The sequence below is a fragment of the Aquarana catesbeiana genome, linkage group LG07, assembly GCF_042186555.1.
Source record: "Aquarana catesbeiana isolate 2022-GZ linkage group LG07, ASM4218655v1, whole genome shotgun sequence".
Taxonomy (NCBI): domain Eukaryota; kingdom Metazoa; phylum Chordata; class Amphibia; order Anura; family Ranidae; genus Aquarana; species Aquarana catesbeiana.
In genome coordinates this window covers 22,101,684-22,117,136 of record NC_133330.1, presented here as the reverse complement: position 1 = coordinate 22,117,136, position 15,453 = coordinate 22,101,684, and the positions used below count along the sequence as shown (strand labels likewise).

Sequence of the window (15,453 nt, the reverse complement as noted above, 5' to 3'; positions counted from 1 at the left end):
ACTGACCCGCTTTACTCTACAAAGTCTACCGATTCTACCAAAGGCGCTGCGCAAACTGTTGGCGCTATATAAATCCTGTATAATAATAATAATAATTCTGAAATCTCATCATCCAGGATTTCAGGATGATTGAAACTTCAAACGCAGCTTCCCATAAGAGAAGAATCCAATCGTGACTGCTATCCAGCAAACACTGCAGCTGTGCTAAAAATGTTTTAAAGTGTAAAGCCTCGTCCACACGATCAGATTTTCGGATGACCGTTCGTCGTTTTTTTTTTTTTTTTGTGGCGTGCTAGTCTCATGTCGAAAGTGAAGAGGTTGCTCAACCCTTTGAAAATTCTCGTACAACAGAATTCAACTTCGGAAGTGACGTCATGTGTTGAATAGTTTTGTTATTTATTCTTTCGTTTCTGAGCATGCGTAGTCTTGCACTTACGATTTTTCTCGGACGAAAACCCGTACTAGTTACAGGCAGTCCCCGAGTTACGAACCTCCGACTTGCGAACGACTCCTACTGACGAACGGGTGGCGGCGTGACGTTCTGCGCATGCGCGGCCACTTTTTCGACGGCGGGCACCTCGGAAAACTACATCTGCGCATGCGCAGCTACCTGACAGAACATCGGAAAACATCGGAAAGCTACGTCTTTGCCGTTCTGTGCATGCGCTTCCGGCTTACGAACATTTCCGACTTAAGAACAAACCGGCAGTCCCTAACCCGTTCGGAACTCGGGGACTGCCTGTATACTAAATATCGGACATTGTGTTTACGTACGATTAAAATTTTATAGTCTGCGCATCCAGCTTTTGTGGTACGAAAAATCGAAAAGCACCATACTAACGATCCGAAAATCAGCAGATCGTTCGTCGGACGGAAATGTACTTCCGACTTTCGGATTGTGTGTGCGGAATTTTACTAAACCCACAACAGTAAAATCGGTCTGTATATACAGTAAAGCATGCTTGTTATACTCACTGTGGAACCTAAGGGGTTAATCCTCTGCATTGTGTAAAAAGGCTGTTTGATCCTGTCTTCTCTGATCCTCCCCTTCTTCCACTGCCCTCAAACCATCTCCTGACAGTACAGAGCCTTGGGGGCACTCTGCACATGCTCAGTTTGGTGTGTATTGCTAGAGAGGTTTTTTTGTCTTGGGAGAGTGCATGTGATCAGCACAGAGCCAATCAGCACTGTCCAGACAGAGGGTCAGGGGTTCTGCATCCTCATAGGACAGTCAGAGGAGAATGAAAACTCCTCCTACAAGCTTTAACCAGACACTGATAGAAGTCACAAGACTGTATATACTGCTGATGAGAAAAGCTATTTATCAGTTTCTATTTACTAAAATAATTGCATTTCCATGTTCTGTGTACTGTGGGAGACCAGATATAGTGAATGCAGAGTCCGGGGTTCAGTAACACTTTAAATGTACCTCAATGTATATTTAAAGTGATTGTAAAGGCAGAAGGCTTTTTATCTTAATGCACTTATCTGCAAACAAAGCCCACGCTGTCCCCCCCGCTGGTGGCCCCATTCATCTCCACCCCTCTTCCTTGCAGGGGCGCGGACTCCGGCTCTGTGACTATGACATCATCAGCGCACTACAAGGTGAATATCTCCTAAACGGAGCACGTGTAGGAGATATTTACAGTACCTATAGGTAAGCCTTATTATAGGCTTACCTATAGGTACAAGTTGCACAGAGGGGTTTACAATCACTTTAATATTTATTTTATTTTTTTTAAAATGTACACTGTCTCTTTAACATTTTTTTTTAATTAACTTTATTGCTACCTCTTTATGGAGAGATCCCTAATCAGCAGATGTGAGAAATCTCTTGGGAACCGCTCTACTTGCTCCATCTGCAAGGGTTCCCAGATCATCGTACATCACATACACCCGTCCACTGAGTCAAAGGGAAGTCGAATGTTGCAGTTAAAGTAGAACTCCAGCCAAAAGTAACAAGATAAATATTACTAACCCTTCAAGCAGTGGTCTCCAAGCTGTGGCCTGGGGGCCAGATGAAAGCACTATTCCATTCACTGACACCAACAATAACACCAACGATGGGGCACAGTTCTTTCCATTGACACCAACAATGGGGCATAATTCTTTATATTGGTACCAGCGATAAGCCACTATTCCTCCCACCGTCACCAACAAAAGGACACAATTCCTCCCACTTACACCAACAAGGGGGCAATAGTCCTTCCACTGACTCCAAGGAAAGGGCACAATTCCTCCTACTGACACCAACAATAAGGCAGAATTCCTCCCACTGATACCAATGATGGGGCACTATTCCTCCAACTGACACTAACGAAAGGGCAAAATTCCTGACAACCTGGATTACTCATCGCTTTTAGTCCAAGTGACCATTGATACTAATGATGGGGCACTAGTCCTCCTACTGACATCAAGGGGGCAATAGTCCTCCCACTGACTCCAATGAAAGGGTACAATTCCTCCTACTGACACCAACAATAAGACAGAATTCCTCCAAATGATACCAATGATGGGGCACTATTCCTCCCACTGACACCAATAGGGGGGCATCAGACCTCCCACTGACACCAACAAAAGGGCAGAATTCCTGACAACCTCGATTACTCATCACTTTTAGTCCCAGTGACCATTGACACCAACGATGGGGCACTATTCCTCCTACTGACACCAATAAGGGGGCAAAAGTCCTCCCACTGACACCAATGAAAGGCAGAATTCCTCCCACTGATACCAATGATGGGGCACTATTCCTCCAACTGACACCGACAAGGGGGCAATAGTCCTCCCACTGACACCAACAAGGGGGCAATAGTCCTCCCACTGACACCAACAAGGGGGCAATAGTCCTCCCACTGACACCAACAAGGGGGCAATAGTCCTCCCACTGACACCAACAAGGGGGCAATAGTCCTCCCACTGACACCAACGAACAGGACATAATTCCTACCACTGAACCCAACGATGGGGCAGAATTCCTTCCATTGACACCAATGATAGGGAACTATTCCTACAACTGACACCAAGAAGGGGGCAATAGACCTCCCACTGACACCAACAAAATGGCAGAATGCCTCCCACTGACACCAACAATGGGGCAGAATTCATCCCACTGATATCACTGATGGGGCACTATTCCTCCCACTGATACCAATGATAGGGCATTATTCCTCAAAACTGACACCAACAAGGGGGCAATAGTCCTCCCACTGACAGCAATGAAAAGCAGAATTCCTCCCACTGATACCAATGATGGGGCACTAGTCCTCCCACTGATGCCAACAAGGTGGCAAAATTCCTCCCACTGACACCAACGATGGGGCAGGATTCCTTCTATTGACAGCAGTGATAGGGGACTATTCCTACAACTGACACCAAGAAGAGGGCAATAGACCTCTCGCTGACACCAACAATGGGGCAGAATTCATCCCACTAATACCACGGATGGGGCACTTTTCCTCCCACTGACACCAATGATGGGGCACTTTTCCTCCCACTGACACCAATGATGGGGCACTATTCCTCCCACTGACACCAACGAAAGGGCAGAATTCCTGACAACTTGGATTACTCATCACTTTCAGTCCCTGTGACCAATAGAGAGGGAGAATCTCCCCAGCGGAGACACAGACAGATCTAAAACCCGACAGAAGTTTGAACCGCTTAAAATAAAAAAATAAAAGTTTTAAGTTTTTTTGATACAATTTAACAGAAGAAAAATAGAAAAACGTGCAATACACTTGAAGGGGCAGATCGGGGTGGGATGGCTCCTGGAATTTGGGTTGGCACCCTGTGGGACTGGAATAATGGCGGCAGGGTGACCCCCCCCCCCCCCATGTACACGGCAGGCCAGCGGACGGAGCGGCACGCCGTATATATGAGCTGTTCCTGATGTGCTCACAGGGGAGACGTGGGAAAGCGACCAGCTGTGAGCTCAGAGGCGGGTTGGGGCGTCTGTGACTCATTAGAGGAGCGGGGGACAGAGGACGTGGGAAAACAAACTCAACTCTTCACGAAAACTTTATTTCCCTCCCCGAAAATACTTTACTGGCTACAAGAGGAGTCGCAATTCACTCGTTTGGCATGGATGAAATCCACAAACCTCTCATAAAAACAACAGGAACGAAAACGCAGAGCGGGATCCGAATCCATCTCCAGTCTTCCCGGGTGGGAAAGGACACTCCGAGGCGTAACAATGTAACAAACATTGGATCTGTACAGACTCTTGAAGTATCTGTCTTGTGTTTATCCTGAAGGATACATTCATTTTTTTAATGTTTTGGTGCCAATTCTTTCCAATAACCAGAAGAAGACAGGAAAGTAGCGCTCATATCATTGAGTCCACATAGACTCTTAGGCTCAGGTTCACATATGTGCGTTTTTTTTTTATTGCGTCTACAAATCTGCAGAAACGCACTACAATCCGTTAAACTATATTTCCTATGGCTTCCGTTCACATCTATACAGGTTCCTGCAATGCATTTTTTATTTGGAAAGCTGCAGGGACTTTTTTTAAGCTAGGTTCACACTTACTTAGGTTGCAGTTGATGCATTTTCCCAGTGTGTTTGACACTCCCGTTTTTTTTTTTTTTTTTTTATACGTTTTACTACGTTTTGCGTTTTTGGGAGGTATCAAAAGCACTGCGTTTTTGATGTGTTTCTGCTGCATTTCCACTGAAGTCTATGGAACCAAAAAGGAAACCCGCTGCGGACAAAAAGTCCCTGACCCAGTGGCGGCTGCTCCATCCATTAGGGGGCGCTGCCCCCCTAATCCATGCGCCGCCCCCTAATCTACATGCAGGGCGCCCGACTCATGGATTTTTTTTTTCTTTGAAGCCCGTGATTAGAGCCTGAGGCTCTAATTGGCTTAAAAAAAGGGGTGGGCTCGGGGCGCAGGGCACTGGGGGTAGTTTGTTGTTGACCCTTACCAAAAAAACGCACTGGCTGTGAACATGACCCATAAGAAATCGCGTTAAATGGACTGTTGTGCCTTTGTGCACAACTAAAAACGCACTGAAAAATGCATAGGTGGGAACCAGGCCCCTTAGGTTAGGTTCACATCTATGCGGTGTTAATTTCGTCGACTAAAACGGCTAAAACATTTTAGTCGACTAAATGAATATTATTTTAGTCGAATAAAATACGACTAAAACGAAAACAACTGAAATGACTAAAATACGACTAAAACTAAAATGGCATTTTAGTCAAAAGACTAAGACTAAAACTAAATTGAAATTTGACTTAATACTGGTCTGTAGTACATGTTCATACCTCAATGTAATAATAAATAACATTAGATTTTTCACTCCAGCAGTATATAATGAGTTTGCAAATTGTAGAGAATTGTTAACTAATGCATTACAATTGAATTACACCTATTAGACTTTAGACGAATAAAATGAGTTTTAGTTGACTAAAATGTACTAGAGGTTTAGTTGACTAAATACGACTAAAACTGAAACAACTGCAGAAGACTAAAATGGGACTAAAACTAAAATGCCTAAGACTAAGACTAAAAACTAAATCAAAATTTGCTGCCAAAATTAAAGCGGGATTCTGGCCATAAAAAAAAAAAATTAAAAGTCAGCAGCTACAAACACTGTAGCTGCTGACTTTAAATATGAACTTACCTGTCCTGGGTGCCCGCGATGTCGGCCGCCCGAGGCCAACCCGTTCCCCTATCGGGTCCCGGCACCACCATCCTAGGTAAGGGAAACAGGCAGTGGAGCCTTGTGGCTTCACTGCCAGTTTCCTACTGCGCACGCGCAAGCGGCGCGGCGCTCTGTGAATGGCCGTGTGGTGTTCTGGGAACACACACAGTTCCCAGAAGGCAACGGAGCCGCTAACCGAGGAGCAGAAGACGCCGCGGAAAAGGAAGAGGCAGATTAGGAAGACTGCCTAGCAACAAGGGTTTAGGTAAGTTTAACTTTTTTTTTTTTTTCAAATTTTTTTTTAAATTTTTTTAGGATTTTTGGTGTAATTTTTTTTTTCAGGGTGGCCCTCCACTTTAGAACTGCGCCTATGCATGTTGCAGTTGATGTGTTTTTCCAGCACGTTTTGCTGTGCGTTTTTGAATGCACATTTGACACTTTTTTTTTAAGTTTTGCATATTTTTTTGGCCTATAGGAAAGTATGACAGTTTTGTCAATGGAGTGCGACTTTACACTCTCTGGCACTCAAGTAGCATCAAAGTCACATCAAAGTCACACTCCATGAAGAGAACTGTCATACTTTCCAATTAGCCCCCCCAAAAAAGCATCAAAAACGCAACACTTGGGTTTTTGGTCCATTGAAATCTATTACACGCAAAACGCAATCTGCTGCGGGAGAAAAAAAGTCCCCGAACCTTCACAAAAAAAAATATGCAACGGCTCTCAAAACGCACAAATGTGAACTAGATCCATAGGAAGCCATGTTAAATGGACTGCAGTGCGTTTTTGCAAAATGCACAAAAAAAACCCAAAAACCGCATACCTGTGCAGCAAGGGTGGGGCCGGTTCCCACTAGTGCGAACACAGACATAGCATGCGATTTGCACCGCATTGCTGTGCAGATCACATGCAACGTCTGCGCGATGCAAATTCAGCCATACGGTTTGTATTCGCATTGCATTTGGACCAGAATGTTCATTCTTCCAGGACAAAGTTGCTGACTTGGCATCAATTGTTCAGATCCGCTGTATTTCTAGAAAACAACTCAGACAGCATATGGCCGGCCTGTGACCTCATCAGGACCTCAGCGGTCTCCTGGTCACCGGGCAATGATTAGCCTTCAGCACCTGAAGGGTGTTATCTCTGTCCTTGGCTGTCAGGTCCCCCGGTGACCCCATAGTGTGAGGTGTCATTGTAGGCAGGAGATAGCTGTGCAGGTGTGCGCCAATAAACCCCACACCATACAAGTGTGTACACAGTGCGGCAATAAAGGGCATTGTTCTCCCAGGAGGTGTCTGCTGTCCCAGGGCCAATCTCCTGTAATCTGGGCGACAGAGCTCACACTTCCTGGCTAGGTTGTCCTCACATTAGGTCAGCTCTGTTGCACTTGGAATTCAATACATTTAAAAAAAAAAAAAAAAGTCATTTAGGGCCCAATGTTACATGCACTGGTGCAATGCGGTGCCCTTTATTTATCCCGATGGATGTGCATTGTAATGCTCTGCCAGAAATGTCACGTGCATCATTTCTGGTGTGTTCTGGTACACTGGCCGGTCGTTCAATTTGAAATGGGGCCGCCTTATCCCAACGCACATTGATGCACGGCATAAAGTGTGTCCACACGCATGACATAACTTATCACAGTGGTGTGACGGCACCCCTAAACTGCACCCAGAGGCTACGCTTTTTTTTTTTTTTGTTCAGTTTTGGATTGAGTAGTGTTTTACTATTGGTTACCAAAATGCGATAGCCCAACTGTAAGACCTTAGCAAACGTGCCGAAAAAAAAAATCCGCTACTTGAGGTCCCTCAGCCAGGACCACTTATGGTGTAGGGCAGGGGTCCCCAAACTTTCTAATCAAAGGGCCAGTTTACTGTACTTTACTGCCCCATCATTGGTGTCAGTAGAAGGAATAGTGCCCCATCATTGGTGTCAGTGGGAGGAATAATTGCCCCATCATTGGTGTCAGTGGGAGGAATAGTGCCCCATCATTGGTGTCAGTGGGAGGAATAATTGCCCCATCATTGGTGTCAGTGGGAGGAATAGTGCCCCATCATTGGTGTCAGTGGGGGGGGGATAGTGCCCCATCATTGTATCAGTGGGAGGAATAGTGCCCCATCATTGGTGTCAGGGGGGGGCATAGTGCCCCATCATTGTATCAGTGGGAGGAATAGTGACCCATCATTGGTGTCAGTGGGAGCAATAAGTGCCCCATCATCGGTGTCAGTGGGGGGAATAGTGCCCCATCATTGTATCAGTGGGAGGAATAGTGCCCCATCATTGGTATCAGTTGGAGGATTAGTGCTCCATCCTTGGTGTCATGGGGGGGGGGGATAGTGCCCCATCATTGTATCAGTGGGAGGAATAGTGTGCTCCATCACTGGTGTTAGTGGAAGGAATATGTCCCAGCATCAGTGGGAGTAAATACGTTCCTATTGTTGTATCAGTGGAATAGTGACCCATTATTGGTGTCAGTGGGAGGACTAGTATCCCATCATTGACATTAGTGGAAAGAATACTGCTTTATTGGTGTCAGTGGGGGGAATAGTGCCCTATCACTGGTGTCAGTTGGAGGAATAGTGCCCCATTATTGGTGTCAGTTGGAGGAATAGTGCCCCATTCTCTGTGTCAGTGGCGGTAATAGTACAGCTATCACTGGGAGGAATAGTGCCCCAAGCGCCAGATAAAGGCAAGCAGAGGGCCGCAGTTTGGAGACCACTGGTGTAGGCATTGGTTGTCAACTTACAAAGTGTAGGGAGCCTCAACTGTGGCCCCTGACATCAGCAAAAGGCCACACATAATATTCAGTATATGAAATGCTATTGAAGACTGTCTCAGACTGCAGAATTACTGGAGGAAACTGTCAAAAACTAAGGACATGCTACAGGTTTGGGTGGAGAGATGCTCCAGGAGATAGCTGGAGACCAGGAACATATTACATGAGACTGCTAGAGATCACCGCCATTTCAAAATCAACATTTCCACTGCTCACTGCCAGGGTTCAAGGGTCTCATGGCAAGCACCAAAGGGCCACATGTGGCCCTCCGACTGCAGGTTGGACATCAGAAGTTCAGGAAAATGAACAGGAACTGATTTGAGGAGAGCTGACCCTCCAGTTTCCTTCCCAATTCGATTGTCCACAGGGACACAAACTCCAATTACTCAGCAATAAAGTCTTATGATGGAGCAATTTTATATGCAATCAATATTGTCGATAGATTTACTGCCTGATCAGAAATACGATTGAAGGGTTGAAAAAGATTGTTTGATATGCTATACACTTACTGAAATGTGTAATGTTCCTATAAAATGATCGACCTTCTTATTTTCCATCCAGAGAGATCAGAATGATTTTTGATAATATCGATTGGTAAACTCTAAATGCATTTTATTATTTTGATAATTCATAGATCCCATCATATTGTACGATTCTGTGAAGAATAGTTCGACCATATCGCTATGTACTGTATATGGCCACCATCAGATGGGGCACAGCGTGTTAGGAGCTCACCCATATCATTGCACATTTAGCTCTCAGGACAATCTACTACCAAATACCAATTGTTGCAATTTTATGTTTGTTTAATATAATATTGTATCTATATAAACATTGCACTTTATTTGGATTACTTATGTTGTTTAATAAATAAAAAAGATATAAAAAAACATATCTAAACATAGAACTTCCTGTTTCTTCTATAGTTATGATTTATGACATGATGATTGGATTTCTGGAATTTACAACGAAATTTACACATCACAGCGAGTGCTTGGAATAAAAGCGTCATCTTAAATTTCCAGCGTCATCGCTTAGACATGTCACATGTGCAAAGCTGGTGGACACATCCCCAAAAATACTTGCAACTGTAATTGCAGAGAAAGGGGGTTCTACAAAGGATTGGTTCCACTAGATTTTAGTTAGGGGTATCAGAGTAAAGGGGGGGCTGAATACAAATGCACGCCACACTTTTCACATATTTATTTATAAAAAATGTTGAAAACCATTTATCATTTTCCTTCCACTTCACAATTATGTGCTACTTTGGGGGTTATTTACTAAAGGCGATTCCACTTTGCACTACAAGTGCAAACTACAAGTGCAAAGTGCACTTAAAATTGCACTAAAAGTGCACTTGGAAGTGCAGTCGCTGTAAATCTAAGGGGTAGATCTGAAATGAGGGGAAGCTCTGCTGATTTTATCATCCAATCATGTGCAAGCTAAAATGCTGTATTTTATTTTCCTTACATGTCCCCCTCGGATCTACAGCGACTGCACTTCCAAGTGCCCTTTCAGTGCAATTTCAAGTGTACTTTGCCCTTGTAGTTTGCATTTGTAGTGCACAGTGGATTTGCCTTTCGTAAATAACCCCCTTTGTGTTAATCTATCACATAAAATACATTTACGTTTTTGGTTGTAACATGACAAAATGTGGAAAATTTCAAGGGGTGTGAATACTTTTTCAAAGCACTGTAGGTCTATACTCAGACAAAAAATGTTAGAAAAAAAAAAAATACAAAACATGTATATATATATATATATATATATATATATAACGGACAGACTCGATGGTCATTTTTCTGCTGCCACTTTCCTGTGTTTCTATGATGTTCGTTTTCGACCACAGTGACTCAAAGTGGGTTATTTACGAAAGGCAAATCCACTACAAGTGCAAACTACAAGTGCAAAGTGCACTTGAAATTGCACTGAAAGTGCACTTGGAAGTGCAGTCGCTGTAGATCCGAGAGGGATATGCAAGGAAAATTAAAAAAACAGCATTTTAGCTTGCACATGATTGGATGATAAAATCAGCAGAGCTTCCCCTCATTTAAGATCTACCCCTCAGATTTACAGCGAACGGAACTTCCAAGTGCACTTTCAGTGCAATTTCAAGTGCACTTTGCACTTGTAGTTTGCACTTGTCGCGCAAAGTGGATTTGCCTTTAGTAAATAACCCCCATTGACAGCAAAAAAAAAAAAAGAGTATACTGATGAACAACTTTTCAGGCTTTCAATACGAATGTGTGAATGAAAATATAACTGTATAGGGCCCAGTTTTAGTCACAGGTGTAGTTTGAGTTCTGTTATCTCATGGGGAGGCCGGTAGTTATTACATGACATCATTCTCAGCTCTGCTGCCTCCCACCTTGTTGGAGGACCGGGTGTTCACACTCTCAGCTGAATCCCCCGTAATACAGAATAAATCCAACTGGGAGACCAGGGGCCCCTTGTTAGATCCCCGGCAGGTGTGCAGACCCGGGAACACGGATTTCCACACGGGAAACATATAGAAACCATCAACAGCCCAACTCTCCAACAGCTGCCGAAAGGCAAAATACCAATTTTGGAGTGGATTGTCCCTTTAACTTTGTATCCTCCACTGAGATAATTCCCTGATAACCTGGGATCATTGTACAGCTCTGTATAGAGATCATTGTACAGCTCTGTATAGAGATCATTGGACAGCTCTGTATACAGCGACAAATAAAAGGATATAATACAATTTTGGAAGGAATCACTGGGATAATACTTTTAGGAAGACATTTTGGCAGGCTGAGGCTGAGAACACAAACCAGCTGGGGGGCGTAAAACCCTAAAAAGAGCTGAAATATTGCCCAATACATTTAGATTTTCTTTCATTTCTATACAATAAAGCCCAATTCAACAAACTGGGGGAAGCGCGGGACTCAAGACACTTTCCCGTTCCGTCGTCCCATAAATGAAAAAAACTATTAGATGTAATTGTATTGCCTATTTTGCATCTAGAAACAAGGAGATACGTCAAAATCAAATGTCTCATTTATAACAATATACAGTGAACATTCTAAGTGTCTTTTTTACATACAGTGGTGCTTTAAAGTATATCTCTAGCTAAAAACTTTATTTCTAATTATTTGGGATAGAGTAGTTAATTGTTAGTGCTCCTTTCATAGGGAATGGTTAGAAACAATTTTTTTGCTGTCTGTATCCTGTTAGGAATATTTCCCCCGACTTTCTGTCCAAGTGTCACTTACAGGAAATATGACCAAATCCCCATTTTGTTGTCACGGGTGCTGCTTTACTCATTGGAAGATTTCCCCTCTTCTCCTGTTGCAGCAACAGCCGTGACATTTTGGGTTTCCCCTTACTTTTTGTCTTGTGGTTACAAAAAGTGGTTACCGGAAGGGCCTACTGACCATCAATGTAGGGGCATTCTTCCCAATGACCACCAATGTAATGCCGTGTACACACGACCGGACTTTCTGGCAGAAAAGGTCCAACTAAATCATTCCGTCGGACATTCCGATCGTGTGTGGGCTTCATCTGACTTTATATTTCTAAAATTCTGATGAACCTAGAAATAGAACATGTTTCAAATCTTTCTGATGGACTCAATCCCTATCGGGAAAACCGTTCGTCTGTATGCTAGTCCGATGGACCAAAAACGACACAAGGGCAGATATTGGCTACTGGCTATTGAACTTCCTTTTTCTAGTCCCGTCATACGTCATCGCGTTCTAAACAAACGGACTTTGGTGTGATCGTGTGTAGGCAAATCTGTTTCAGCAGAACTCCATCGGAGTCTATTCTGACGGAGAGTCCGGTCGTGTGTACGTGGCATAAGGAGTATTCTTTCCACTGACCACCAATGTAAGGAACATTCTTCCCACTGACCACCAATGTAAGGAACATTCTTCTCACTGATCACCAATGTAAGGAACATTCTTCTCACTGATCACCAATGTAAGGAACATTCTTCCCACTGACAACCAATGTAAGGAACATTCTTCCCACTGATCACCAATGTAAGGAACATTCTTCCCACTGACCACCAATGTAAGGGACATTCTGACCACTGACCACCAATTATAAGGGGCATTCTTTACACTGATCACCAATGTAAGGAACATTCTTCACACTGATCACCAATGTAAGGAACATTCTTCACACTGACCACCAATGTAAGTATTCCTCCTATTGACCACCAATGTAAGTATTCCTCCTATTGACCACCAATGCGAGGGGACATTTTTCCCACTGACACCTGATGAATTGGCTTTAGCAGGGGTTCCTCCAGACCAGGAAATTATTTTAAGGGTTCCTCTGGGGTAAGAATGTTGGCTGGTTTATGGGGTCTATTTATAAAGCAGTGGATGTGACTTTCACCAACATTCTCTGATGGAGAATCAATCACTGTCATTTAGGAAACAGCACAAGGAAGATTCACCTGCAAAGAATATTTGCTGACTGTAAGATGCTCTTTTTTTTATAAATACTGTAAGCTTCTATGTGTTTAGTGTGGCAGCACCCACTAGATTTGGCATAAAGCGTTGGGTGGATTTAAAGTGAATTTCTTTTTTTTTTAAACTAACAAATGGGGGTTTATACTTACCTGCTCTGTGTAATGGAATTGCACAGGGTGACCCTGAACCTCCTGTTCTCGGGTCCACTGCCAGCGTTCTTGGCTCCTCTTCTTGTTATGCCACTATAAGAAGCTGCTTCCTACCATGGCACACCTGTGCGCTCAACCCCAAGCCACCCTGCCTGTGTCTATTGAGGCACAATTAAGGCATGTGGGCACAATCAAGAGTCAATCAGTGACAGTGGTCACCAGCAGGGCTGGGCTATGGGGCGGGCAGCTTCCTTGGCAACTGTAGCAGGTGTGGGGCACAAAAAAGGCAGGAGTTGCAACCAATAATGCTGAAACTTTCAGACGTGACAGCCAATGCCTGGGCAACCTGGCAGAGTGAATAGCCATGTGGGCACAATCAAGAGTCAATCAGTGACAGTGGTCACATTGGCCGTGGGGAGGGGGGGGGGTTGGGCAGAAGGGGAAGCTGCCTTGGTAAGTGTAGCAGGAAGGGGGGGGGGGGGGGCACAAAAAAAAAGCAGGAGGTGCAGCCTATCCTGCTGAAACTTTCAGACGTGACCCCAAAACCTATAGGCAACCTGGCAGAGTTAATAGGCATGTGGGCAAAATCAAAATCAATCAGTAGCTGGGCCAAGGGGTGGGCAGAAGGCTGCCTCGGCCATTGTAGCAAAACGGGCACAAAAAAGACAGTTGCAACCTATCCTTCAGAAATTGTTATGGTGGGGTTAGTTTGGCATTGGGTGCCAAAGGACATTGTCCTGGCACAGGTCAGGCACAGGTCATCAGGGTAAAGCTGGGCCATATGCAGCAATAAATATTCAACAGATGTTTGAAACCTTCCCCATATTTTATAAAGCAACAAAGGAGATACCCTTCAAGTAGAGGGGGTGGGACTTGCACTCTCCTCAGAAACAAGGTACCGGTATGCGCTGCAACCATCCTACATACCCATCACCCTGCCCCAGTGCAATAAAGACTATATTGTCAAAAGTATTGGGACGCCTGCCTTTACACGCACATGAACTTTAATGGCATCCCAGTCTTAGTCCATAGAGTTCAATATTGAGTTGGCCCGCCCTTTGCAGCTATAACAGCTTCAACTCTTCTGGGAAGGCCGTCCACAAGATTCAGGAGTGTGTCTATGGGAATGTTTGACCATTCTTCCAGAAGAGCATTTGTGAGGTCAGGCACTGAAGTTGGACAAAAAGCCTGGCTCACAGTCTCAGCTCTAAGTCATCCCAAAGGTGTTCTATCAGATTTAGGTCAGGACTCTGTGCAGGCCAGTCAAGTTCCTCCACCCCAAACTCGCTCATCCGTGTCTTTATGGACCTTGCTTTGTGCACTGGTGGGCGGTCATGTTGGAAAAGGAAGGGACAATCCCCAAACTGTTCCCACAATTTTGAGAGCATGAAATTGTCCAAAATGTCTTGGTATGCTGACGCCTTCAGAGTTCCCTTCCCTGGAACTAAGGGACCAAGCCCAACCCCTGAAAAAACAACCCCACACCATAACCCCCCCCCCCCTCCACCAATGATTTGGACCAGTGCACAAAGTAAGGTCCATAAAGACATGGAGGAGCGAGTTTAGGGTGGAGGAACTTGAGTGACCTGCACAGAGTCCTGACCTCAACCCGATAGAACACCTTTGGGATGAATTAGAGCAGAGACTGTGAACCAGGCCTTCTTGTCCAACATCAGTGCCTGACCTCACAAATGGGCTTCTGGAAGAATGGTCAAACATTCCCATAGACACACTCCTAAACCTTGTGGACGGCCTTCCCAGAAGAGTTGAAGCTGTTATAGCTGCAAATATTGAACCCTATGGACTAAGACTGGGATGCCATTAAAGTTCATGTGAGTGTAAAGGCAGGCGTCCCAATACTTTTGGGAATATAGTGTATGTATTAAAAATAATTTCAGTAAGACATGTAAAGGGGTAGGGGACTTACCTTGATGCTCCTCTCATTGTTGGTGCTCTTCCCTGCACACTTGGGCCCTCCGCCTTGCACTACACTATCCAGCACCTGCACCAGCACCTCCCCATCATCCTTGTTTTCGAAACAGCTGCTCCGCGCCTCGCGGATCTCCTTCCCCACGTCGCGGAGCCGGTAAGCGCACACCGCCATATCCTTCTGACCCTCGAACACCCCAAACATCCTTCCGGGCTCCGCGAAAACAGACACCAAACGCCCGTACAGGGCTCCCTTGGGCCCCTCACAGCGCAGGCCCAGCTGGATGTAGGACTCCGTCAGCTTGCGGGTGTCCCCACGCGGATCCGGCGTCAGGCAGAGGCGCGCGATGGCGCTGCTGGGCCGGCTCTCCTTCCCCGCGGGGGCGGGCTCTAGGTTCATGGCCAGGTAGCCGAAGCCGTCCTGCTGGAAAGCCCGGATGAAGACCAGTCGGATGTTCCGCTTGTTGCCTTGCTTCACCTTGAAGATGTTGTCGTCGGAGGGG

The 15,453-nt window shown here is 45.0% G+C and overlaps 1 protein-coding gene across 1 annotated transcript in view; it reads right to left on the bottom strand.

The window, feature by feature from the left end:
* Positions 1 to 15,453, bottom strand: part of PLXND1 (plexin D1) — a gene marked incomplete at its 5' end in the record, with an annotated part of 200,134 nt that extends 184,681 nt beyond the window's left edge. Inside the window, 1 exon segment of the mRNA XM_073591756.1 lies at positions 14,949 to 15,453. Within this exon segment, the coding sequence (XP_073447857.1) occupies positions 14,949 to 15,453 (505 nt within the window).